The following is a 27,741-nucleotide window of genomic DNA, read 5'->3' as shown; positions in this document are numbered from 1 at the left end:
TTTATTTTGAGACAGAGATTCACTCTACAGCCTGGCAGGCCTTGAACTCTTCTTCTTCTTCTTTTTTTTTTTAATGATTTATTTATTCTTATTTATGTATACTGCCTGCATGTATATCTGTGTGAGGGGGTCAGATCTTGGAGTTACAGACAGTTGTTAGCTGCCATGTGGTTGCTGGGAATTGAACCTGGGTCCTCTGGAAGAGCAGTCATTGTTCTTAACCCCTGAGTTATCTCTCCAGCCCCACAGGCCTGCATTAAAAGTCCCAGCAAACACAACTGTTCAGAGTGACCTTTGCCTTCTACATTATGTTGGTGAGTTGTTATGTGCTGTTTAAGCTTATGGAAAGCTTAAACAGCTCTGGGAACAAGAAAGGCTCTCTGTCTCAGGCTCCAGTACACTTATTTCAAGTGTTCTCCAAGGTTCCTTGTCTGGGATGAGATGGCCCCTTATCTGTCTATGGGGGGGGGGGATGACAATAAAACAGCCCAAGAGTAAGAATATTGTGTCTTGAGAACAGCTAAAAGGCCAATTATTTCAAACCACAGTTATTGTTTATCCTATAATATAAAAATGCCTACAAAAGGAATGGGAAGCTGGGGGCTCATTCACTAAGAGAATGCTTCCCTCTGTCCCTAGGTTTCAATTGGGAACTCTAGACTGTTTCAGCAAGCTTCTGGAGTCACTTGTGCTGGATGATTGTATGCACCCAATTTGATGATGTTAATAACTACTTGCTGCTATTTTTCTTTTACGGAAGCCTCGCCTGAGGGGATGCTCTACTCCACCCAGAACTCTCAATGGGGAACTCCTGCTGGCTACCTCAAAGAGACCTCCCTAGTCCATTTCTGCTGAATGTTTTAAGTCCTCAGTTTGGTGTTGCTTTTGTTTGCACTCACAATTTAGGCTACTCCAGTGGTCTCTGCTGGATGCTGTAAGTCCCTGATTGGATGATGTTTTGCTATCTATCTGACAACTTCTCTATCTACTACTTGCTATTCTTTCAATTCATTTGGTATATATTTAATAAATTCTCTCATCTAAAGCTGAAATCAAGGCACTGTAGATCATTCTCTGGACCATAAAGAACATCTCTTCACCAATGAGTCTTCAAAATTTGTTTGCAGGCTACAAGGAAGGCATTCCAGAAAAAAGGTGTTGAGAGCCCAGCAGGTGGTCAGCAGCAACAATCTCAAGCCAGTTAGGCTCTGCTGATCACATGGCATCAGAATGCTCTAGCAACTGGTTCAATCCACTTCCTAGGAGAGCTGCATTCTCCTCAGGCATGTCCCTCTGCCACCATGACCACTAGGTCTGTAAGAGTGCCCAAAAGGAAGCAGCTCCCCCCCCCAACCAGTCCCCCAAGCCAGAGCTAGGGGGTTTCTCTGTTCAAGTACTCTAGTACTGACCAATAAGATGTCTGTGGCTTGTTATAGGTGAGATACCTGATTACTTCCTGGGCGCTGTTATCTCAATACACTTACTTCATCACAGGAACGGTGCCAAACACCGGGAACATACTGAGAGAGGAACCGGGCCCCAAGTCCCTCTGCATCAGTGTCTGAGCCCTCCAGTGGCCTTCAGGCTCCACATGCCCTCACCAACCTCATCTCTACTTCATACACCTTGCCACACCACTCACTGTTCCTCCAGCTGCAGATACATCATGCCTTGGGGCCTTTACACCAGCTATTCATTTTGACCAAAGTGTTCTTCCTCCAGGTATTGCCAAGGTTCCCCCTCTCCTATCCTTCAAGTCTAGGCAACTTCCTACCACTGAAGGGCCAGCTGTGAACATCCTATTGTGACTTGTCTCATCTCCTCTTGGCTGCTGCTTTCCTGGAGCCTGTCTGCTTGCTCTGATGGTTGCTATAGATAGACCTGTTTCTCTCTCTTCCTGAGACAGGATCCTATATTCACTCACTTGTGTATCTGCAGTGTATAAATGACCCCTGACATGGGGAGATATCTACAGTTACCATCTGAAGAGATGGATAAATACATTGATTCACATTTAGAGTAACTCAAAGTCTTGTTAAAAGCTATAAATACCCAGAGAGGCCACTCTGGTGATAAAACCCAGCAAAGGTCCAGCATACACATACCAGAAGCGATGAGTGGCTTGGGGGTCTGTCCCAACCCTGATCTCTTATTTGAGGGGTATAACATAGAAGAAGTAGCCAATGGTTCAGTTCAGATCAGGGAAAGTCCCAATTCAGCAGGGAATGTGACACCACCTCCAACTGCAGAGCCTCACCAACCTTGTGACTGTCCCCAGGCTGTTGGGTCATATCAAAGGAAAACACAGAAAAGTTGGGTAGGATCCCCTACCTTATCCCTGTCTACTTTGGCCACTGAGGGCTCTCCTGTTGTACCAGGAGCAGAGCCATAATCTTCATTTTAAGTCACCTTCAGCCTTGGCAGAGGCTTCCTGTCTAGAGTCTCAGTACACTAGGACTCCTGTCAGCTACCCAGCCCACCTTCTGCTAGGGAGAGTCCATAAATATAAGGCAATGCTGTCCTTCTTGATACATGGGACATGGTGTGCCCTGGCTTTCCCTTCAGCACCCAGATCCTCTTCTTACAGGATGTTCAGGAGCTGTGATTCCATAGTGACTGCACAAAAAGGACCATTCTAAGGTCCAACTCTCTTGTGAGAAATGTATGTAACTGAGTTAGTGAAGGCCCTTGACTCTAGAGGTCTGTTTGTTCCTTTTAGTATTCACAGCCCTCTCCCCAAAACCCATGTGTTCCTTGGAGGTCCAAATCCAGCTGGGAGGGCAAACTCGTACACACAGAGGGACACCAAACTCCAAGAGTGGCCATGTTGAAGACCCAAGGGTCCCCAGGATGGTCAGTGACACTCTAAGCCAGCAAGCACATGACCCAGAAAAACCAGGCTCCTGTGGTTTCAGATGCTGGCCCTCTACACCTTATCCTGGTGGAGTTTTCTGCTGAGCACAGAGCCCTGCTACTATGAATAGCAGGAGCCATAAAGAGAAGTGTAGCAAGATATAAGTGCACATACACTCTTGAACCCCCAGGAAATCATTTGGGTACCATCCCAACTGGCTTACCTGACACTTGGAGATAATCAATGACTATTTTGGAGGGGGAAACCTATTCTATCTCTTAATCCATATTCTGAACTCCCATCTGGCCAGTCCTGGCACATACATCAGTGGTCAAATATTTGTGCCATCTAGAGATGAAACCTGGTGGTTATGTTGGAGAGCTCAGAGGGAATGCTGAGGGCTTAGTTCACTCCCATCAATGGCAGTGTTTAGTCTTGGCAGCCTCTTTTACTGTTGTCACTGTTGATTCTTCATGCCTTTGCCTATTTCTAAACTGCTTCCCCAGGAACCTGCTGAACACGCTTCAGTTTGGACAACGACATGTCAACCCATGAAGGTAGGCCCCAAATAAGGGGTGAGTTCATTGGACAGCCTCTTCTACCATTCCTGCACTAACTGGTGCTAGAGTTAAGAACTCACAGCAAGAAATCCTCACTACAAAGCCATGCTGTTGCTCTAGTTGTCCATGCAATGAGACTGAACCCTGGAGATGCAGACTAACTCACACCACGACACCTAGGACTTAAGGCACCGTTGCTGCTTTGCTTCAGAGCACTTGGCTACCTCTGCATGTAGCATACATAAGAAACATCTCACTCTGAGGCTCTTCCAAACCTCACAGGGTGGACTCAAAAGTGACTCTCTGCTCTGAGAGTCTTCACAACAAAGCCACAAGAGCCTATGTAACTTTACTCCTGCACTGAGTACCCTTGACTATCTAGCAAGCCATATGACAGCACAGACCTCTATGTTGACAAGGATAACAGTGGGAAAACAGTGAGGTAATGGGGTGCATGTAAAAGGGATGCAAAGACTAAAAAAGTTGCACCATTGAAAAATATAGAAAAAGATCTCTTTCTTAAAAGTACTCTGCAGGCCATGGTGGCACACCCATGTAATTCCAGCACTCATGGACTATATAGTGACACTCTGTCTTAATGAAGCACATTTTCAGTTTTCACCCATATTCACTTTACAAACATTGGAAGAGGCTAGCTTCTTGGGCATGTATGGTGTGTATGGTGGTCTGAATGAGAATGGTCCCAGTATACTCATATATTTGAATATCTAGTTCCCAGTTGGGGAACAATTTAAGAAGGATTATGAGATATGGCCTTATTGGAGAAGGTGTGTCACTGCAGGGTGGATTTTGGGTTTCAAAGCCTATACCAGGCCCAGTCTCATTCTCTCTGCCTCCAACTTGTAGATAAAATATAAGCTCTCAGTTCCTGCTCCAGTGCTATATCTGCCTGCCTGCCTGCTGTCTTGCTCCCTGCCATGATGTTCATGGACCAACCTTGTGAAACTGCAAGCAAGCCTCCAAATAAATGCTCTCTTTTATGACTTGCCTTGGTCATGCTGTCTCTTGACAGCAACATAAAAGTAACTAAGACAGCATGTATCCTCTGAGAGGAACTGCATACTCTTCATCAGAATCCAAGAGAGATCTGGTCCTCAGCAGGAGCCATATGATGGTGATGCACAGGAATGTCAATTAGATATTCAGATGCCTATGCTGGTGTGTGTTAAATTTAACCCTAAATTATAGCCCTTCAGAATAATTCTGTCTCCCCTCTGCTTCTCTCCAATTTTGGTTTGGGTTTGAGAGGTTTGCTGGTAAAAATGAAGCAATACCAGTAACTTATCTACAAATTACAGGAAGGAGAAAGTAGGGTAAAAAAGACCAAGAAACTTAAAACTAAGTTTGATCAACCACATCCGAGCCAGACAGGAAACAATAGGAGACTGTTCTCATTCACAGGGAAGGAGGGCCACTCGCACAGGACTGTGATAAACAAGTCAGAGAGGATGGTCATCTTGACAGCTGTTCCAGGATTTCCAACTGCAAGCATCAGAGGGTGGGACTTTGATCTCACACCCACAGAGAAGCCAGTCTCTCATGTGCCAGCTCCTTCAGTTCAGCCACTCATACAACCAGTGGGTGTGTCTCCCACAGTGGAAGCTTGACCTCTGCCCCAAGAGGATGCCATGGATATCCATCTAACAGAAGGTTCATCTAAGAGGTGCCAGGAACCATCTGCCCTGTGCTTTTGTTTAAGCTGCAAACCAAGGCCTGTCTGCCATGTCCTGCTTGTGGTCAGACACTACAGTTCTGAAGGCATCACCATGGGATAAAAACAGGGACAATCTCTCTCTGTATTATTTCTTATAGCTACATGCAATTCTACAATTACCTAACAAAAAGTGTCCTCTAGCAATCTGAACACTAGCAGATGAATTAATAAAGAAAATGGATATAAATAAATGATTACTGAATGCTTAGTCATAGTGGGTCATTTATATTATCCCTTTCAAAGTTCAGGAGCATCAAAGAGAAGGCAGGAAAAATGTAAGAGCTAGAGTGTGGGGTGGGGTGACAGAGAAAACTCTGTCCCAAACATGACATATCCACTGCACTCATGAGCTCATAACTGTTGTGATGACTTGCATAAGAAAGACCTGACCCACTAATGTTCTGTCATGGAGTCAGGGGGACTCACAAGGCCCTACCCTTCCCTGATGACGTATAGGCAGTTAATGGTAGCTGGGAGGAAAGGCTCAGGCTCGGAAGGTCCCAGTCCTCTATGAGGACTTATTGGCAATAATGTTCTAGGAAAGGGAGAAATATCTTCAGTGGTATGGCCACTGGTAAGGGGTCTGTGCTTCTGTACACAGCTCTACTGAAACTCCCTGGTCACTAGGGAAAATAAAAAAGGAAATGAAAGCAGAGGTGAAGCTACTAGGAAAAGGAAGCAGATCATCAGGAGTGAGATGGGGACAAGAGAGTGTAATAGGGGTTGAATACGGTAAAAAATTTTATAAGCACTTATGAAAATGTCATAGTGAAATCTATTATGTATAATCAATATATGCCAGTAAGAAATGCAAAATTAAAAAAGGAAATGGGCATATAAACATATTATTCAGCCTTTAAAATCTAAGTAAATTTGGCAATAGATAGCAAAATGGATGAATCTCGAGGACACCATTCTACATGTAGCAGAATGAAATGGGTACAGAAAAGAAAAGAAATACTACATGATTCCACTTCTTTGTGAAGAATCTAAAATCATCAAGCTCATAGAAGCAGAGGTGAGGCAGGGTCTGCAGGGAGAGGGATGGGGTAAGGATTCAAGAGGAATCAAGTTTCCATTTTGCAGATAGCTCTGGAGCACATAGAGAGCACACAGGCCCACAAGATGAGTGAATTCAAGAGATCTGTGAGGCACTGGACTGTTGGCAACAATAATGCACACACATTTAAAAGCTTGATAAGGGGCTGGAAGATGGCCCAGTTAGTAAGTGCTTGCCATGCAAACATCAGGATTCAAATTTGAGTCCCCAGCACCACATTAGAAGCAGGCATCCTGGTGTGTATCTGTACTTCCAAACCCGTGAGGCAGACAAAGACAGATCCTGGGAGCCCACCACCCACCAATCTAGCTGAATCAATGAACTCTAGGTTTAGAAAGAGACTTGTCTCAAAGAAAACAACCAAATGGAAAACAATGGTGGAAGACATATGACATCAACCTCTGACCACACCCCCCAACACACACATACACACAAGTATAAGAGATGAAACTCATGTTAATTGTTCTTAACATAAAGTAAAATAACCGGGCGGGGGGGGGGAGCACCACAAGAACTCTGGGTTCATCTCCTGCAACCCCTAGTCTAACTTCAGCACTGTTGAGGGAAGACTTTCTGGAAAGAGTCTGGGCAGCTATACTAGGGCTTAGAAATATTGTTAAACACAAGATTATAAAAGGACCTAAGACATTAGATTATTAATTAATACAAACAGAGTGTCAATTAGCAGCAGGCCAGGTGGGGACAAAAAAAAAAAAAAAAAAAAAAAACACTAAAAAGCAAACATGTCTCTTGGTGACCAGCCTCGGAGGTAGTTCCTGTAGAAATGTGCATAATGAGGCCAGACTGTCTGACCACTCACTAGTCTCTGAGACTCTGGACTTAGAAGTGAAACTCATAAATGAAACTTCAGTGCTGGTAACACATAAGACTTTCCTTTGACCACTTCAAGAATAAACCAAGGGGTCTGAGGATCAGGCTGCAATCTGCTGGACATTTGTCTAGCATTTGGGATCTATTTTTTCTCTGTCCTTACTGACAGCCACTGGAACCTGGCTCACTTCTCCTGATTCCTAAATGGGATGAAACAACTTGCTCAAGGCCATCAGCTAGAAGGAAGCTGACACCTGGCTGGGGCTCTGCTCCTCTGCTCCTTGTGCTGCCTTGGTACTGCCTTACTGCATCCATTCAGCAAAACCTCCTTTAAAAGTTATAGAAGGGTCTGGAAAGATGGCTCAGCTATTAAGACCACTTGATGCTTTTGCAGAGAACCAGTATTCAGGTCCCAACAACTGTGGTAGGTGGCTTGCAACACCTGTAACTCCAGTTCCATAGGATCCAATGCCCTCTTCTGGCCTCCACAGGCACGTGCACACACATGTGTACACATAAAAGCCTTCCATCTATAGGATCACATCGTACTCATACATGCAGGGGGATAACACAGGTTCTACTATGCTCCACATATTCATGTGGGCTCCTGCTGGAGTGCCAATAGTGGAGATAAGACCTCATGAAAGATGCTTTCTGCTTCTCTCAGATGCCTGCAGGAACTCATGTCACAGCCTACACAACTGCAGACATGATAGCAGCAACAAGGAATTCAACAGGATGAGACCTCTGAGGAGGCATGTGAAAGGCCCTTTCCAGCAGTAGATGTGGTAAGGACACAGGTGGGTTGGGCAGGAAAGAACAAGTTGACATACTCCCCAGGTAGCATGGGGCTCAGGACATCTGAGCAGAGTAGTAGGAAGGATGACATCAAAGCACTGGGACAAACAAGAAAAAGTTCAGGAAGTTAGTCCTGACCCCAGGTGTTTCCCTTCCTTAGTGCACAAAGCATAACACTAAGCTCCACAAAACCTAAAACGGTAGACATGCTTAGTTCACAGAGTTTAGTAATTACCAAGAAGTCAAGAACTTCCACTTCTCTGGAAACAAGATGACTTGAGAACATGGCATCCACACTCCCCAGAATGACTTAAGGCTGGGTGGGACAGCAGCTGTGCACAAGGAAAAGCTGTCCAAATTGCTGTATTGGCATACCCTACTGTTCTCACACTGGGCCTGCATCATTCACAGATGGTGACTACCCAACTCTGTGGATATATGTGTCTGACTTAGATAGGTTATTCTCTCAACTCCCATTCTGTCCCAGAAAGAGTGCCTTGTACACATAATATCTAAGGGCCATGAGTTATACAATCCATTCTGATCAAATCCACTCAAGATTTCCCCAGGTACACATCTGAAGATTCTGACTAGATTCCCTGTATCTCAGACCACCTTACACATCATCTCTTAGGTACAACAATAATGTTTTCTTACTTCAGAGAAATATGATTCAACAAAACAAGTACTGCTTCTTATCAAAATGTAGACACAGCCCAGAGTGACTTACAGAACTTCTGGGAACATCCTGCGCAGGCTTTGTGTATGTCTCAGATAGATCACCATTCAGAATGACTTCAGCCAGAGAGTTCACCAGTGGGGCGTGATGTATAATGAGGAAGACCTGGTGAGAGGGGGAAGACGGGATATGTATTGTGGAGTTCAGTCCTCCACTCGACTCCTTCCTGACCCAAAATACTGAGGCTGAGGATGGGTCCCATCAAGCCCTTCAACTTCAGAGGGCTTCTACCACCACCACCACCACCACCACCACCACCCATCCCCACCATTGCCTGTTTTGGCCAGCTATTCTTTCTTGGGAGTGCATCAACACCATCACTGCTCAAGTGGAGCATTGTGGGAAAGGAGCCGCTGGCCTGACCAGTGTGCTCCTTCCTGTCTGTGGTATGCTAGTGCCAAGTTCTAGCATAAGAGCAGTCAAGAATTAGTAAAGGGGCAGTGATGTTGAGAGTCCAACACTGGAATTTTCCCAAGCCCTGGTATGGGTTTCAGCATGCTGGGTCACAGGAGTGTTGTAGGTGGATGCCACAGGAGGCAGAGGAAGGTCGAGTCAGGCTAGGATGTAAAGTAGAAAGCTCTGGTTGTCACCCACCTTGCTGCCTCATGCATAGAAGAACAGCTTTAGGGATCAGTTTTAGGTGTTCAAAACTGACCTGTCAGTTTGGCCTAGACATATCCACTTGATGTGGGATGTCCTGTATGCTGTGAATGTGTTGCTTTTATTGGTTGATGAATAAAGCTGTTTTGGCCAACGGCCAAGCAGAATAGAGCCAGGCAGGAAATCCAAACAGAGATACAGAGAGAACAAAGGCAGAGTCACAGAGTAGCCATGTAACTGCCTAAGGGGTAAGATGTCAGGGCATTGCCTGTGGGCCATGGCCACATGGTGATACACGGATTAGTAAAAAATGGATTAATTTAATGTGAGAGCTACTCAGTAATATGCCTGGGCCATTGGTCAAGCAATTGTAAGTAATATTAAGCCTTAGAGTGGTTATTTGGTGAGCAGGACGAGAAACCTTCACTTATATTCACTACCTAGTTTTAAAATGTAGAAGTAGGCCAGTGAGATGGCTCAGCAAGCTGGGTTACAGTAGGAGTGAACTGACTGTACAAAGTTGTCCTCTGGCCTTCACATGCATACCATGGCACATACGCTAACACCTACTTCATGCACATATACACTAATAATAAATTTTAAAAATGTAAGGCAATAGATGTAGTATAGTGTGTGATATGTCCCCCATACAAATGGATCCCTGGCAGGTGTACAGGTCCTAACAGATAGATATCTATCTATGGACAGATCCCTGTCTATGGATAGATTTTTGACTATGGATGGAGTCCTGCCTGTGGATGGGTCTCTGTGGGCAGTTCTTTGCCTGTACACAGATCTCTGTTTGTGTTCTAACCCTTTCCTGTGGACAAATCTCTGCAGAAAGATGGATCCCTGTAGGTGGACAGATCCTTGTGGGCAGCTGCATGTAGTGGTCATTCTCCTGGCTGTGAACCAGGAGCATGGTGGGAGGGACCCCCACAGGAGTGATGTGGATGTGTGCCCAGGCCAGGCTATCTGCACAGTGTTCTTATGATAAGAAGCATCACTTGTTGTACTAAATTACTGCCACGGATGTGAGTTTCAAGGTAGCTATGCTGACAGTATTTGTAAGAATGCATCAATTTTACAGGGACATAGATGCTTTAAGGACACAGCATTTAAACTGGACTTTGTTTTCACACATTTAGGTCACATCATAATTAAGCTAAATGATAGTATAGGGGAGGAAGGAAGAAGGGGTAAAGACCTCTCTCTCTCCCTTCCTTCCTTCCTTCCTTCCTTCCTTCCTTCCTTCTTTCCTTTCTAAGACAGGGTCTCACTATGTAGTACTAACTGGCCTGGAATTCACAATGTAGACTGGCTGGCTATAAATTCACAAGATGCCTGCACCTTCAGTGCTGGAATTAAAGACATGAGCCATCACACCCAATTAATGATCAGGACTTTGAGCTTAATTTTTGTTTCACATTTATTTAATTTTATGTGTATGGCCATGTGAGCACCATGGCATGTGGTATATGGACATGAGAATAGATGGACAGAGTAGGTTCTCTTATTCTACCACATAGGTTCCCGATATCAATTTGGGTCATCAGACTTGTCCCCAAAGTACTTTACTTGCTCAGCCATTTCACCAGCCCAGGATTTTGAGTTTAGAAAGAGATCTTTTTTTTTTTAAGGGCTATAAAATCTAAGGAACAATGAATTAAAGGTGTGTTTTCAGAGATACTGAAAGAAACAATGAGTGTCCTTAGCTACCAGTCCTTCTCTAAGACAATAAAAGATGGTTCTTAGAGAAGAAGCTCAAGGAGCAGCCACAGGAGTTGGTGACCACACTCCTCAGAGGAAAACCTGCCTGTGTGATGCTCCAATGGCTGATGAGTCGTGAGAATGAGGTTTTTGGTTGGACTCCTGTACCTGAGCTACTGACCTGTTGTGGGCCTTGCCAGATTCCCAGAATTCCCAGCAGGAGATGCTGGCAGGCTTACAATGAGTCAGCACAGAGGTCTGCCAGGAGAAGCTATCCTGTGCTGAGCTTGGTGGCACACAGAGGACTGAAACAGAGCAGGCCTCAGGCCTCTGAGCAAATAAAGCCTCCAGAACAAGGCTCTAGGGCATAAGCAGTGGTCAGGCTCTGTCTGTATCTAATCAGTCTCCCCACTGTGGGAAGATGGTAGCTGGATCTCTTCTCAGGCTAGCAGGCGCCAGCATCATCTTAAACTTGAAACAGTAGGGGGGGTCCAAGTAAAAGGAAATCTCACAAAAGGGAATCAACCCAGCTACCATGGCAGACATGGAAACAGAGCTCTAAGTAAACATCTGGCTACTTGACAGCCGGGTAAAGTGGCCCACGGATCTGGACTGCTAGTAATAAAAATAGTTCTGAAGTTATGTAACTGGGTCACCATGGAGTTTTTCCCCTTCTTGTAAATATTACATAATTATAAGACATGAAAGAACAGTTGCTTAAGGAGGGAGACAGGCAAACTTGTTGGAACTCAAATCCTAGGCGATGGCTGCTCTGAGATCCCTTCAGAAAGTGATCCAGAACCAGAACCAGTTGTTTGGGAAGCCTCATCTAGAAATTGACAGCATGGATGCCAGACATCATTTCCCTTTACTTTCCATCTTCTACTATGAGGTTGAGTCCTACTCAGTGTGTGGAAAGCAGAACACTCTTTCTCTGTGTTAGGACTTTATTTCAAGACAGGGACCACAGAGTTAGACAAGTACCCTGGACACACCACAGAACCCCAAATGTGTAGGAGACACTGGAGACAGGACAAACATACCTGGGAGAGAAGATAGAGAGACACTGGCAGGCTGATTTTTGGGCGTTCTCCTCCCTAGTGAAGGACAGAAGAAAAAGAGGTGGCTCAGGTCACAAAAGGCAGACAATAAACATAGAAGACCACAAGTCCTCAGTTGAAACAAGAAATGCAACCCCTTTCCAACTGTGCTAATAAAAAGCCAATTCTGGGGTAGACAAGTACAGCTTGAGCCTGGTTCCCACAGAGGCTAGCCTTTCCCCCAAGAATCCTGCACCACATCCCTGGCGTGGCTCTCAATACAGGAACTTATTTCCAAAAATTATAGAATGCTCATTCCCTAGATGGGCACTGAGGGCCCCAAGGACATGCCCCAGGCCTATTTCAGGAAGGGGACTTCACAACATGGGGAAGGTAGGACTTGGGACCCTCTGGCCTCAAAAACAAAACAAATATACAATAACAAAACTAGCTTCTTGTTTGCTCTCAGCTTCATGATGCCCATGTCAGTCCAGTCCTGGGAGGCGGAATCTTTAGGACTCTGGTTTTATGCCTTGTCCAAGGAAAGGGGTAGAAATGACTCCAATCCCAGGTCTCACTGATACTCTCGAAGAGCCATTCCAGTGAAAGTCAGAGTTGTGACTTCCTTTTGCTTTATTACTTATTGACTGGAGGAATCCCATTTCTAGGTCCAAAAGGAAGGTACCATGCCTTTGGGACACATCTAATAAAGTCTTTACAGGGAGACAGCTGGTGGTTCTGCTCCTTATAAGGCCTCTGTTGGATACATCTACGTTCAACATTAACTCTGAAGGGAAACTGAGGTTTTCCTCCCTGAAGCAGCTTTTCTCTTGGGGATCCTGCAACCAGTCCCTCATGGCATCACCTAGGTTACACATGCAGATTCCTTGCCCTAACCTAAGTCCACTGAACCAGAACCCCTGAGGGCAGATGGTATCCTAAGAAGTCGCTATCTTCTACCCCGTATTCCTGACCCCATCCCCTACCCACCCCCCCCCATGGAGAATTCAGGGGACCTTTCCCTGAGCATGCTCCAGCACTTCCTATGCATTTCTCAGGAAGGTTCTAGCGCTGCCTGATGGTTGTCTGAGAATAAGCTCCAATGAGTACCAGAGAAAGCTAGGCAGATGGCAGCACCTAAGGAAAGGGTGAACAGGAGCACACAGGCTGATTCTAGGATCTCTTGCTTCCCTCTGATACCAGGGACCTTACATTTCTTGATCACTTTCTCATCAAGAAGGGAGGACCAGTGGGCTCTGCAAGGCCTTTCCCTAGGGTGTGAAGCTTTGCTACTCCCTCCCCACAAAGGCTGTTCCACTTTCCCTCCCAGAAGATACCTGCTGGAGACAATGGGCCAGCTGAAGACTCACCTTGTCTGGGTTCTCCAGTGAATACACATAGAGAGGCAGGAAGAGCCTATTGAGCAGGTGGTCTGTGAGCACATCATTGAGAAATTCACAGTTGATGATTAGGATGTCATTGAGATAGTGCAGGTGGTCCAGGTGCTCAGCCACCAGGTCACTCAGTTTCCCCCGATTCCGGTGCCTATGAGAGAAATGTTCCTCTCAACCCAGACACCAAGGTTTGAGGCCTCCAGCTTAAATGGAAGACATATGTGGAGATACATTCACTCACACGGCCAATGGGTAGTCAATCAGGTAATCAGGTAAGCTATATAGATACCGTCCCTGGTGGGAAGATGGACAAAAGAATAATATACAGGACCACTGAAAAACATTTTAGAAATCCTGGGGCTCTTTCCCCTGGGTGGCCTTGGCACAGACACCCCACAACTGCAGCTCCAAACAAGTGTGGGTAAGCTAAGCAAAGAAAAACAGTGAAGCCCTTGTAGGAAGCCATTGCACAAGAGTACTCCCTGGCCAAAATGGTAAGATTCCCCAGCACTACAGATAAACAGTACTAAGAGAGCCAGAAAGCCCACCAAGCCAGGTACTCCAGAAGGAAAGAAGTGTAGAGAGAGTAGACCTTACTCTGCACCTATGGCCACATGGCAGGCAAAGATACACACTCCTCAAGTTGGTGCTGGAGGCTTCTGTGATCCTGTAGCAAGCAACCATGCTGCCCACGTTTTCAGGGTGCAGTCAAAGAGACAGAGTCAAAGCAGCCGTGGGCAAAGAGCAATCAGCTGGGAAGTAGGGGCATTGTGTTTATATTGACATTACTAATACCTAAGCTACAGATGTCAATTTCAGAAGACAGGAGACTTGGAAGATAAAAGCCACAGGAAAGAAAAGATTCCAGAGGGGACACCACTAATGAACTCCCACTATTGACATTTGGGACTTACCACCTGACAGCTTGGTTTGCATGTTTTTCTCTCCCACTCCCAGTCAACCTAAAACTTGCTTAATATTCTTCTAGAAGTAACATGTATCAGGCAGGTGAGTTACAGCAGGCTCAGTTTGCTTCCACACAGTTCAGGGCAGTTGCTCCATACTATAAACACCTTCACTAGATACCAGTAGGAAATCCACATGGCAAAGCCAAAATATAGTAAGAATCTATGAACCACCCTACCAGAGACCCAGAACACCCACATACAACCCTTAAGATGCCATCAAAAACTGGCTTTTAACATACCTCACTTTTGATGTTTCTTTTAGAACTTTACTGAAGTAATATACATAGGTGGGTTTAACGGCATCGGGCAGATCTGATCCAGCAGTTCTCCAACCCAGAGAAGGAACTGTATATATGATACTGGGGACTAAGCCTGGGGCCTTGTGTGTGTTAGGTACATGTTCTACCACTGAGTTACATCCCTAGCCCTCTTTTTACTTTATTTTGAGACAGTGTCTTACTAAGTTGTCCACACAGTGGCCTTGAACCCACTATGTAGCCAAGACAGGGTAGAGTATATGTGCATGTGTTTGTATGTAGATACACCTGTATGTGCAAGCTTGGAAATGAGCAGAAAACCTCAGGTGCTGATACTTTTTGTGTAAGACAGGGTATCTCACTGGTCTAGAACTCACTGTAAGTTAGCTGGCCAGAAAGCTTCCAATGTACTAAGCATTCCATGTGGTTTCTGGGGATAGAACTAGGGTCCTCAAGTCTGAGGCAAGTGCTTTAATAAGTGAGCCACCTGCCCTCTACCTTATGGTGATCCATATGTCCTCATCTCATCAGCAGCCTCACAGCCCAGCTAGGGAGGTATTGCCCCCAGTCAGCACCCATCTAGAGGCATATCCTCAACAGGTGAGCAGAACCCTTTGTAGTCTGAAGTACCCACTCAGCTTATGGAGGGGCCTGTGCTGCTCTCCTCTCCACTTTGCCTGGGTGGAAACAGAATTATCCCTTCATCACCCTGGTCTCCGATGAGAGCACTGGAGCATTACTTACTCCTCATCTGTCTGCACACAGTTGTCAAGTTCAATCACGTGACTCCCAATGAACCAGACCAAATTGGAGAAGTATGGGACAGCAGTTTTGTCTCTGATGTAGTGCAGCATAGCCTGGTTATCCACTGAGAAGATTCACAGAGAAAGAAACAGTGAGCTACCAAAATAACTCAGGACAGTTTCACAAAACAAAACACCCAAACAAACCCAAACCACCATGAAAAAGCCTTGCTACCATCTGAGATTCTCTGTCTTTCCTGGAAACACTTGGAAACATTGATCTTATTCATCAAACAAAGCAGAGCTGCTGCTATTCTCTCAATTAACACACTCAATTGTTATTACTATAATTGCAGGTGGCACTGGAGAGGCTACAGATAGCAGTGGGCAAAGCCTGACTACACTGAGAATGCCACACTCTCAAAGCAAGTAAGCCTCTGTGTTTACTTGTAAGGCAAATTCAGAAAGAGGAAAACCAGAGGTTAATAACTTACATGACACTGGAATAAGGAACAGGAATCAGCATTGGAGGAAAGGCAAAAACAGACAACAGTTAACAGGGTTAGGAACTGGGAAGGTGAGACAGCAGCCCAAAGGGACAGAGCCTAGGCAGGAGGCATCTAAACCAAAAGACAGTTAGAAGAGCAAGAGAAAACAATGCACAGAGCAGTGAAACAGACTGTGCATCAAGCTAGCAAACTCAGAAGTCTGCCAGGTCAACGGCTACACAGTAACTGAAGTTGGAAGGCTGGGAGTGCAAACTGGGGAGTCAGACCAGCCTAGAAAGGAGCAGTTGCTTCTCAGCCTTTGAACACTTTCTCATGGGAGTGTGAGCCCAGAACGGCCAACATATATCCTCAAGTCAGAAATGCACACTGTGCAAAAGCTCCAAATTTTTAAATATGTACTATATGTGTAATATATATGTATATATATATATGTATATATGTATACACATACATATATATAGTTGTTCTTGTTGCCACAAGGCCTCTCTATGCAGGCCTGGATGTTTGTTTGTTTATTTGTTTGTTTCAAGTCCATCTGAGCCATCTAAAATGTGTCTAAGGGCTGGTGTGGGTCTGTAGACCCTCAGTTTTTGACTTCTGGCTGGACCCAATTAGGCTCTGAGAAAGGCTCTTAAAGTAATCCCAGGGCTGGGAGCCTCTCCTGGCCCCCAACGGGGCATCTCAAGTAACACAAATCAAAGCCCTTGATGGCCAAGAAATAGAGGCCCAGCTTCACTGTGGTTGCTACAAGGAAATTAACCAGGCTTTAGGTATTGTCTTAGAGGGGCAGTTCAAGCTCCAAAAACCTACAGCCAGTCTGTATGACAGCACAGACAGGGCTCCTGGAAAGGCTCCCTGCTTAGCAACTGGCTGGGAATATAATACTGTCCCTGCTGCTTGTGATATGAAATGCTCTCGTGCATATTTAAAGATGAAATATAAAGCAGCATAATACAGTATATTTTATAAGCCAAAACACAAAAATTGAAAGCAAAAAATTCTCAAGACAGTTTTGCTTCATCCAACTATCCCATGGCCAACTCCAAATCCCACACAGACATCTCAGGATATCCTGTGTGGCAGTAACAGGGGGAAATACTAGAACATGCAATACAAAAATGTCCATAAGGAATAGTGATGTGCCTGCAAGCAGCCATGGTTCATACTAGGCAATCTCTCCAATGACTCAGGAACTGTGCTCAGGTGCATGGGAACCAACACTTGGGCCCAGTAATTGAGGCCTGAATGAATGCATGAGGAAACTTACCTTTGTAGACATTCAAAGTGATGGTTCTCACAGCAATACGAACCATGCTCTCAGGATGATTGAAGAACTTGATGGCTTCTGTGTACAGGGCAAAGTCATTGGTGTGCTAAAACAGAAATGGACCCAAAAGTTACAAATCCACAGGACAGGCAGATCCCAAATCTTTCTGAAATCTCCCAGACAGTGATAAAAGAAAAAAAGAAAAAAAATGATGTCACCATGATGGGAAGCCAGGGGAGAGAAGAGTCTACAGAGTGTCACATAGTTTCCTGATCTGTCCTATCACCTTTAGCTGTGTGAAGAGGCATTTCCAAGCTCATTTCTTCATCTATAAAACCCACTCTCTAGATTCTAGGATGAAATGACATCATTTCTGGTCCAGTGCTCAGCCTAGCACTTGATACCTACAGAGCACAGAAGACAGTATAGTGACGTCAGACCCTGCTTGAGTAAATACTAAGTTGGACTAAGTTCAGCAACTTCTGGCTGCTATACCTCTCTCCATTATCAGGGAGGCAGAGTTTCTCAGGAGTCTCTTGCTGATAAAATGGAATGAAGAGAACTAATGAAATTGTTTAAAAAAAAAAAAAAAAGATATCCACTGCCTTAGCCTGAGAAGACAAAGCAGAAGCAGCAGAAGCAGCCTGGCAGTGTACTTTGCTGCCCTCCTGTGGCCAATTGGCCAATGTTTCTACATAGTTAAGGGACCCATGGTGGCTCAGACTGAAGTCTCTCTCTCTCTCTCTCACACACACACACACACACACACACACACACACACGCACACACACACACACGCACGCACGCACGCACGCACGCACGCACGCACGCACGCACGCACACGCGCACGCCCTGACCCTCCCTCTGCTCTGGGTTCTCTTCCACTTGGACAGCCTTTGGGTGAAAGCTGTTTCCTGGACACATTTCTAAACACCTACTGTGTGCCAGAGATGGGACTCTTGTTTTCTCAAGTGCATACATGTTTTATGGCTCTTGGATAACATTTCCTCCTGAGAGACTATTGAACCATGAAATCAAGGTTCAGACTGTTGCCATAGCAATGAGGGTGCCCAACTCAGAAAAAAAGCTTGGGATTGTGATCTGACTTCAAAACAGGCTTTGGGCATATGTGACAACCACTCAGGAGATACCTGACACACAAACAACATGTGACTATATGACAGCCTCCAACGTGGCTCCCAAACATGTTCACCACCTATGTCACAGTCATGCTGTACCCACCCACAGAGAGGTAGATCATGCCTGTGTGACCAGAATGTGACAGAAGTAAGTGTGTGACTTGTGAGGCTGGTCGCAGAAAGCAGCAGTTTGTTGTAGTCTGTTGGGCTACTCACTCTAAGCAAGCTGACTATAAGGACATTTGGATAGACCTGGGAAGACCCTAAAAAGGAGTTGTGGTCTCCCATGCACAGCCAGCATCAGTTAACCACCCCAACAGTAAAGTAGCTTCTCCAAGCCCATCCAGACTTCAGGACATTAGCTTCTTAGAACACTGTAAAACAGTCCTACTAAGTCAATCCTAAAGTCCAGACACACTAACAAGAATATGATGCAATTCTGAACAGCGAGCTATAGGGAGAAGTCTGGGGAAGACTTTCTGAGAAGGCATTCACAAAAGGGATACAGGAAAGGAAGCAATATTAGAAATTCTGACAGTAGCATGTGACTCTGTGATGTCAGGAGCTGTAGTAGCCACCCTGTGGCTAAATGGGACCGAGTATGAATAGATATATGTTGTAGTTACTGAGTAGGAGGTTGGGAAAGCCTGGGCCCTTGGGACAGTGAGCAGGTATGGACAGGCCCAGCACAGTTTGTGTCAGGACTTTTAAGTATTAATGCAGACACAATGAAATTATCTAAGTTGTTAATAGCTCTCCCAAGGAATCTGAGACAGACCTCCAAGGACAGCGAATGTATCACTTCACACAACTCTGAAGATACCATCTCCAGAATGCATTCCAGCTATATAGTGTCACCTCATTTCTCAAAGGAGGGTGCTCAGAGAAGCCTGGAAGTTCTTTAGGTCATACAGCACAGAGTAAAAAATAGTCATCTCTAAATGGAGTTTCTGTTATTTTCAACAGGATAACATCTGGATATTTCCCCTCCCTGCCAAATAAATTGAATTTTACATTGAAAACAGAAAGATAATTTGTTCAATTAAAAAAAAAAAAGTATGTGGGGCTCAGCAGTTAAGAGGACCAGAATTCCAACCCCAGCACCCACATAACAACCTGACATGGTCTCACACGTGCCTGAGACAGGCAGAGAAAGAGGCATCGGTGGAGCTCGCTGTGCCAGCCTACCTGAGAAACACAAGCTCTAGGCTCAGGAAGGGATCTAAAGGGACAAGGCAGAGAATGACAGAGGAGGATTTTCAGAGTCCTCAACTGGCCTCCATGCACCCAGAATATTGTACACATGTGTACATCCTAAACACACATATACATTTAAAAACAAAAAGTTATTTTCAAGTGTGCCAAAGCCTGTGCTATGGAAAGTGCTTTGTAGACAAACTCCTGACCATGAAAAGCAAAGGCTAGCATGCTGGGATTAGCTTGACACCACACACCTGCTGCTCACCACTCACCTCATTGTAAAAGAAATGGACAGTGTGGTTGTTGAGCTTTAACGAAAGTGTTTTCAGGAACGAGATGTAATATGCCATGATCTCCTCATCAGAAAAGTCAAATTTATGGACAATGATCGAATTTACATAGTTATTAGACAGCAAATAATCTAGGAGAGAAAACACGGAGTCAAACAGATGAGCTGTATTAGAGGGACATGCCAGCAAAGGCTGTTGGGTAATAAGCACAGGAACTCAACCTGAGCACAATGGGCAGCTTAATCTCTACCCATCAAAGAAATCAGGAACTAGGCAGGCCACCAGCAAGCACACAGTCCTACCAGGGAGAAGCCTGTAGCCTCCTCTGTGAACCAAAAGAGACAAACCTATGTGTGTTTTCTATTCACTACTAGCAAAGTCCAGTGTGGAGTCGAGGGCAGGAAGAGCAAGCATGGGGTCGCTGTCACAAGCCACCTGCAAATGAGGGTAAAAGGTGCCTCATTTTAATAAGGAGCTGCCCTATATGGCCATCAAAAGACAATGCCATACCTGGATGCCAGGAAGGGCTGCACATGTCTTCAATCTGTCTATCTAGTGACAATATCATAAAGGTCACTGCAATCCCAAATGTTCAGGGCCAGATTAACCACCTCAGATCCTAATTCCCCAACTGTCATTTGGTGGTTCTAAGGGGGGCACCTTGACTAAGACGCCCACCTCTGTTGGAAAGGCTGGTCTTGTCAACAGAGCATATACATTATGAAGGGTTACACCCAAGGTGGTAAAGGCATCACTGCTATCACCACTCACCTAGCCAGGAAGATCAGCCAAACCAACCTTAGTGAGCAGCATGGTGTGAGATTGACCTCATGTCCTTGATAGTGACAGTTACTGAGACAGCTCTCAGGAGCAGCTCCAGGAGAGACCAGGAGGGTAGGGCGGGGTCCAAAAATCTTCACACATTGTAAAATGAGTCATGTTCACAAGTGCTATGGAAGCTTGCTATATGTGTGCATATGCATTTACACAGAAGCATGTGAACCTCAGGTGTCTGGATTGAGGGATATTATACAGATGTATGCTTTGTAGGACCCATACAGGTAAGACAAGGTACACTTGAGCTGGTTCATATCCCTGCCCTGTCAGCATCTCCCCTCAAGACAGGACCCACTCTAATTCCCCAAACTCTATAGACTAGTGTACCTGTTTGTGAACCTTACATAGAGGAGTCAGACAGGATGAGTGCTGCCTGTGTCTGGCCTCTCACTCATCACCACATCAGAGTTTGCCATACTGCTGTGTGTGGCAGCTGCACTAACTTTCCCTCTTTGTTGCTGTGTACTATTCCATTCTTTAAACTGTCCAAAACTTATTTATCCACCTATTATTTCCCATGTAACATAAAACCTAGGTGATTTTGATAACTGGAATGCTTATCATGATGTGGCTACGGACGATTTTGATAACTGGAATGCTTATCATGATGTGGCTACGGACAGCTGGGGAAGGACAACAGGCTTACACAAGACAAGAGGTAGGACATCTTAGTGAGCTCTGTATTTACAGGCTAGTGCCCCCTGGGCCACAAATGGCACAAAAGCTAGCAGCTTCGGGTATGTGACAAGAGTCTCTGGCTACATTCTACACCTGGGACAGCTGTGCACAGGGTTCATCTGCTCCCCACAGGGACTTTTCGAAGTCTCCAAATGATGGCTCTGTGTGGGTAATGGAACCACCAGTGATCAGTAGAGGGGTCTGATATGTGGCTGGTATTTTTCTACCCTATCACTTATGGCTGACATCCTGTGGTTATAACAAACCTGGAAGTTGGTAAGTAATCTCAGTTTCTCAGGCCTCGGACACTTAGGTCACCAAACAAACAGGCAATAGTGGTCTCTGTGCAATGGCTCCCTGTAAAAGTGTAATAGTGAAAATCTGGAAAGCACCTAGATGCCCACAGTCACCATTTGGTAACAATGCAGCTGTGAGCCAGACCATGGAGGGCCACATGCAGAAACAACAGAAGATGGGTTGGGAGCAGAGTGAGTAGATGGCCTATATATAGCTGAATTATAGGGTGGGAGGCTACAGGCACCTGACCTCACTTTTGTAAGTTTTGTTGCTTTACAATGACTCCTTTTTTTTTTTTTTTTCTAAAATAATAACAAAAGCAGAAGGACATAGTGGTGTATAACTGAAATCCTAACACTTTGATGCTGAGGCAGGTGGACCAAGAGTTTGGTCCTGGACTATATAGACAAAAACTGTCTTGAAAGATGTTTTAATAAAATGTCCAGAAAGTCAGAGATGTGTCTGTCAAGGGTTCTCACAGCAGGGTACCCACACATGTACATGCCATATCACTTTTGAATAGCTCTAAAATAGTCAACACAGATGCAGAAAGCAGAAAGGGTCATAGGGGTTGTGGGTGGAGGAAGTGGGGGTTCTGGTTAAAGATCACAAAGCCTTAGCTAAATTCCCAATGTACGTGACAGTGACTGCTGATGACAGCTACCGACCTTGTACGAGACAAGAGTGATGGATATGCCAGCTGGCCAGCAGAGGCCACTTCACTGTGTGTGTCAGACCTTCAAGCTGCCACACTAAGAAGCTAAGACTTCTAAAGTGCCTCTCTTTAATTCCTAGCCCAAATAGGTTTTAAAGGGGTCACCAGAATAAAAGTCAAGGGGATTCTATACTAAAACTCAAGACTAGAATTGTCCCAGCAGCCTCAGCAATATCCCTGGGTGTTCAATGTCGGCTGGGCCCTGGGCCGGAGCCTTGGACCTGGATCTTCCCCTCAGAGCTCAGACACCACACTTGTTTTGCATCTAGCAAAACAGAAGCTGATAACAAGGGAAACCATGCAGGGAGACATGAATTAGCCCCATCTGTCAGACTGTGGTCAGGGAGGGAGGTCTCTGTGGTGGCAGCACCACCTAGTGGCCACTGCTGAAGTGGCCAAACAGTAGCTCTCCAGACCAGATCCTTTTTCAGACTTGTCCCAGGAATTCAGTACCACCTTTTCTCTCACTCTCAAGGGCAGGACCTGGGTTCTGCTGCATTTGGAGTAAGTAAGCTAGCACAGAATGATGTCAGGCTGGCTCCGTCCCAGCACTGATAAGGGTCTGGGCTAGGTAATGCCCCAGTGAAGGTTCTGTCCTGGGTATAACAGGATGTTTAGCAGTCCCCCCTGTACTTGGGTGGACTATGACAACCAAGACTAGCTCCAGATGCCAAGTGCTCTGAAAAGTGCTGGCTAGAGGGAATGGCCATGATAGTTTGGGGACTACTCATCCATTAGGTCTTCAAAATTGAACAATACAGAGGGAACGTACCCCCTCCAGACTCACTCAGCAGAGAACTCTCTGGTCTTTCACAGAACCCTACCATTCTGAACTGTCCCCAACACACTTACAGACCACAGGTGTCACTTTCAGTGTGACTGCATGAGACAACAGGGCTTACAAGAGTAATTAAGGTTAAATGAGGTCGAGAGGTGGGGTTCAACCCTGACAAGATTAGTGTATCCATAGAAGTTAGAGAGGCCAAAGGTTGAGCTCTTTCTTAACCTCACTTTCTCACAGATAGGGCTGGGTACAATGAGAAGGTAGTTAAAGTCTAAAATGTCCACAAAGGTTCATATGCCATAACCTCTATTCCTGATTTGAGGCAGTGTTAGGAGGTAAGAATGCCCTCACAAGGTGTGGATGCCTAATTTTGAAATTCTTGGCCTTCAAAATCTTAAGCCAAAATAAAGGTCATTCCTCTAAATGACCTAGTTTCTCAGGTCTGGAGAGATGGCTCAGTGGTTAAGTGTACTAGCTGTTCTTCCAGAGGACCTAGGTTTGACTCCCAGAACCCACATGGTAGTTCATAACCATCTTTAACTCCAGTTCCAGGTTATCTGATGCAGGCATCAGACACTCAAATGGGACACAGACATATATGTGTGTGTGTGTGTGTGTGTGTGTGTATGTGTGTGTGTGTGTGTGTGTGTGTGTGTATGTATGTATGTATATATGTATGTGCAGGCAAAACACCCATGCACATACGAAATAAAAAAGAGTTTTTAATTACCTAATCTCAGAGTTTGTTATACTAACAGAAAACAGACTGAGATGATGGCTAAGAAGAAAGCTGTCATCAGAAACCAGTCCTGACTTTAGCTTCAAATTGAATACCCATCCTCCAGAACAGTGAGCAAACACATTTCTACTGCCCAAGCCACTAAACCCACTGGGGTAGCCTGAGCAGACTATTCAGGAAGCAAACATATGAAACCACCTGACACCTGGCAGTACACAGCAAATGGCAAACAGTATCCTTACAGAGTGAAGTCTCGTGGCTGATGTTCTCAAAGAGAATGTTCAAGGTCTGTAACAGCTGGACACACACATATCGGCCGGATTTCTGCCGCAGAATGTTCAAGAAGAAAACAAACATATTCTTCTCCAGGAAGAAGCTGAAGAGAGAACAAGAAAAGGTCAGTGGGTGGATATACTCACAGCTCATATGTGTAGGCTTGCCCTATATGGCCACCAGTGGCAAGACTGGACTGCACAGTCTCAGTGCCCATGATGCCACTTGTAACTGAGGACAATGCATGGCCTTCTGACTCTCATTCTTCCTGTGTCAACGTGCAAAGCCAGTGCTGGTTTCGTGAAATGGTGAGGTACATTCTGACAGAATTTGATGCTCTTTACCTACTAAGTGGTCACACAGCAGCCTGTGTCGGTGTACGCTACAAGAATTGATTCCCAGCATTTACACAACCTGTATCCTTAGCTTTCCCCAAAAGACCTATTTCCTTTGTATTCCCATATTCAAGGGCAGGAAAACACAAGAACTGGGTTTCCCTGAAGGGCCAAAAGATGTTGAGTAACAGCAGAGCTTTTCACTTCCATTGTCAAGTTTCCAGCTTCCTTACCTTTCTTCAAAGAACGTGAAGAAGGGTGAAGAATGAATGTGGATGGACCCTACAGAGCCCCCAGATCTGCTTCTGCCTTCCTTGTGTTCAAAGGACGTATGTCTACACACGGCCAGGGACACTGGCCTGGGTAGGGATGTGGTGATGCATGTTAAAAATGAAGTCTTCAGTGCCCTTTCTTTAAGAAAGATGTTTCTATTTATTTGTTCAGTGTATTTGAGCGAGATCGATTCGGAAGAAATCCCAGCAATCAAAGGCTGGGGATACGGCTCAGTCGATAGAGTGCTTGCCCAACATCACATAAGGCAGGTATTGAGGTGTCCAGCACTTGGGCAGTGGAGGCAGGAGAATCAGAAGTTCAAAATCATCTTGGCTACATTGTGAGTTCAAAGCTAGCCTGGAATATAGGAGACCCTGCAAAAGAAAAGGAGAGGGGAGGAGAAAGGGAAGGGAGAGGCAAGAGGGAGGAGAGGGGAGAGAAAAGGAAAGAAGAAAAGGAGGAGAGGGGAGGGGAAGAAGGAAAGGAAGGAAGAAGGAAGAGAAGGAAGGGGGGGGGGATTCCTGTAGTTACCACAGTCTACTGGATGGCTCAGTTTCCCTCAACGGTCAACTCCATAGGGATGGGACCAGTGGCCTGATACTCACTGCCACATAATTCTGCTTGAATCCATAAAAGAATAAATGAAAAAAAAAAAAAAAAAAAAACATGATCTTAAAAAAAAAAAAAAAAAAAAAAAAAACTAAGTCCTTTTCTCACTTTGACTCCAGAATTCTATCTGCCTGTACATACTGGTCCGACTGACCCCTCCAGAGCATTCTGGCATCTGTCCTGTTGTTTGCCTCTGCTTTTGGCACAAACCAGTGACTTGCTAAAATCAAACCACTCAATACCTAGATTTTGCTGCAGGGGTGACTTAGTAGATCTGATGTGAAAGTCTCAAGGCTAGATGTATTTTATCTTTGTGTATATGATGTGTATGTCTGTGTTGGGGCATGTATATACATGGCAAGCATGTGGAAGTCATCAAGAGGCTTTGAATGTTGGTCCTCACCTTCTACATTGTTTGAGGCTGTCACTGCTGTTACATTTATCAGGCTATCTGACTTGCCTTCCATCTTCCATGCACTCTCTTGTTTCTGCCTCCCATCTCACCACACAAGCACTGAGATTACAAACATATGCTGCCACACATACTTTTATAAAAGTTCTGGGGATTCGAATTCATGTTTGTATGGCAAGCATCTTTGCAACTTCAAGGCTGAATTTTTGAAAAATTCTTAGGGGAATGGGAGAATACTTGGGAGAATGGTTGAGTCTGGGGCATCAAAACTATAAAATGAGTCTGGGTATCTTACTGTACTAGGAAATAAGGAAATGTTCAAAAAGCAGGGGACAAAGGAGCCAACTGGGCAGAGGCCCTAGTGCCTAAAACAACTGAGCAACAAATAAATAGCAGAGTACGGGGTCCTCACCTAAAGTAAAACTACACTTGAAGCACTTTGCACTTTTTTTTCCCTTTTGGACCAGGGTCTCTAAGCTAAGGCTGACCTCAAACTCAGGATTCTTCTATTACAGCTTCCTGAGCACTAGGCTTAAAGGTGTGCCTCACACCAGCACACCAGGTACCCAGAAGTTTTTCTAAGCTGACCAACACGCTCCATTCTAGGGGGGGAAAAAAAAGGTGCTAGGACAGTCTAATCTTTAACCCAGGGTTTTTTCTCATTTAAACAACAAAAAGGTAAGGAAATTCTTAATGAGTCTATAAAAGGAACCCCTCCCACTGCTAAACCACACTTCACTCTAGGTGCCCATCTTTTCCTTCAGGGATCATAGCATGTCTCAGGCTCACACTCAAGAAGTTTCTATTCCACCCCCCACCCCACCCCCACCCCTTCACCCCCAGAGCTGTCCTGCAAACAAATAAAAGATAACTTAGAAGCCTGGGCTAGGAAGACAGATCAGTGGGTAAAGTGCTTGCCACACAAGTATGAAGACCTGAGCCTGAATCTCTAGAAGCCACATAAAATCTAGATGGGGTAGTGTGCACCTTTAACCTCAGAGCTCCTACAGTGAGAGGGGAAGCAGACAGAATTCCATGGAAGCTCAAGGGTTAGCTAGCCTGGCATATACAGCAGTGAAACAAGAAATCCTGTCTCAAACAAAGTGGAAGACAAGAACCCACCCTGAGGTTGTCCCCTCACCTTCACATATGTACCATGGCAAGTGATTTGGTGTAAGTATACCCACATTCACCACCCCTGCCCCAGCATACACATAAAAATCTGTGTGCTTGGCTGTCATAACCCAATCTCAAATCTTTGCACATTAAGACTTCAAGACAGGTACGAAGGAACCCTGGTTTTCAGCCTAAAAGCTGTCCAATGGGAACACTTCTGTTCATCACTTGTATAGTCCATGAGGCTGACAAGCTGCCAAGTACCAGAAAGGGAGAATTCTCTCCTTTTCAAAGATAAGGAAACCAAAGCTCACGGGGACAAACAATCTGGCCACAGTCTGCTGGTTCAGGAAGTGTAAAGATGGGAAGAAACTTCTTTGTGGACTCTGGATAAGATGGGCTCCCTCACTCTCTCCCAGCTGCATATATGGGCACCAACAAGGCTTCCATGTAGGCTGGGGATGGGAGGTGGGATTTGCTAGACTGTCTTCTCAAAGCTCAGCACTGTTGCTTACCCCTCAGTCAATACACTAGGATCTAGGGAGACAGCTCAGTAGATAAAGGACTTTCCTCAAAAGCATGAGTTCAAATCCCTAGAACCCATGTGAAACCTGGGTAGGTATAGCAGACTGCCTGTAAGTCAAGCCCTCAGGAAGCAGAGACAGGGGATCCCAAGGACAAGCTGGCTAGTTAGTCTAGATCACTGGCTCTCAACCTTCCTAATGCTTTGACCCTTTAATACAGTTCTTCATGGTATGGTGACCCAAGCATAAAATTATTTTCATTGCTACTTCATAACTATAATTTTGCTAGTTAGGAATCATAATGTAAATATCTGTTTTCTGATGATCTTAGGTGACCCCTGTGAAAGGGTCATTTGATTCCTCTAAGAGTCACAACCCAAAAGTTGAGAACCATTGGTCTAGATTGAATTAACAGCTTTGGGTTCAGCAAGGGACCCTGCTTTAGTAAATTAAGT

The 27,741-nt window shown here is 45.1% G+C and overlaps 1 protein-coding gene across 4 annotated transcripts in view; it reads right to left on the bottom strand.

Moving 5' to 3' along the window:
• The window catches only part of Clec16a (C-type lectin domain containing 16A), a 195,537-nt gene that overhangs the window by 154,426 nt on the left and 13,370 nt on the right, over nucleotides 1–27,741 (bottom strand). For all 4 annotated transcript variants that reach the window (XM_051181415.1, XM_051181417.1, XM_051181418.1 and 1 more), the window contains exons 3-9: nucleotides 23,987–24,120; nucleotides 19,677–19,825; nucleotides 17,066–17,171; nucleotides 15,291–15,414; nucleotides 13,298–13,472; nucleotides 11,931–11,984; nucleotides 8,569–8,682 (exon numbers count right to left, since the gene is read on the bottom strand). In XM_051181415.1, the coding sequence (XP_051037372.1) occupies nucleotides 8,569–8,682; nucleotides 11,931–11,984; nucleotides 13,298–13,472; nucleotides 15,291–15,414; nucleotides 17,066–17,171; nucleotides 19,677–19,825; nucleotides 23,987–24,120 (856 nt within the window). The remainder of the gene's footprint in view (nucleotides 1–8,568; nucleotides 8,683–11,930; nucleotides 11,985–13,297; nucleotides 13,473–15,290; nucleotides 15,415–17,065; nucleotides 17,172–19,676; nucleotides 19,826–23,986; nucleotides 24,121–27,741) is intronic.

The sequence above is a fragment of the Phodopus roborovskii genome, unplaced genomic scaffold (genome assembly GCF_943737965.1).
Source record: "Phodopus roborovskii unplaced genomic scaffold, PHOROB, whole genome shotgun sequence".
NCBI lineage: Eukaryota > Metazoa > Chordata > Mammalia > Rodentia > Cricetidae > Phodopus > Phodopus roborovskii.
This window is presented reverse-complemented; position numbering and strand designations above follow the sequence as displayed.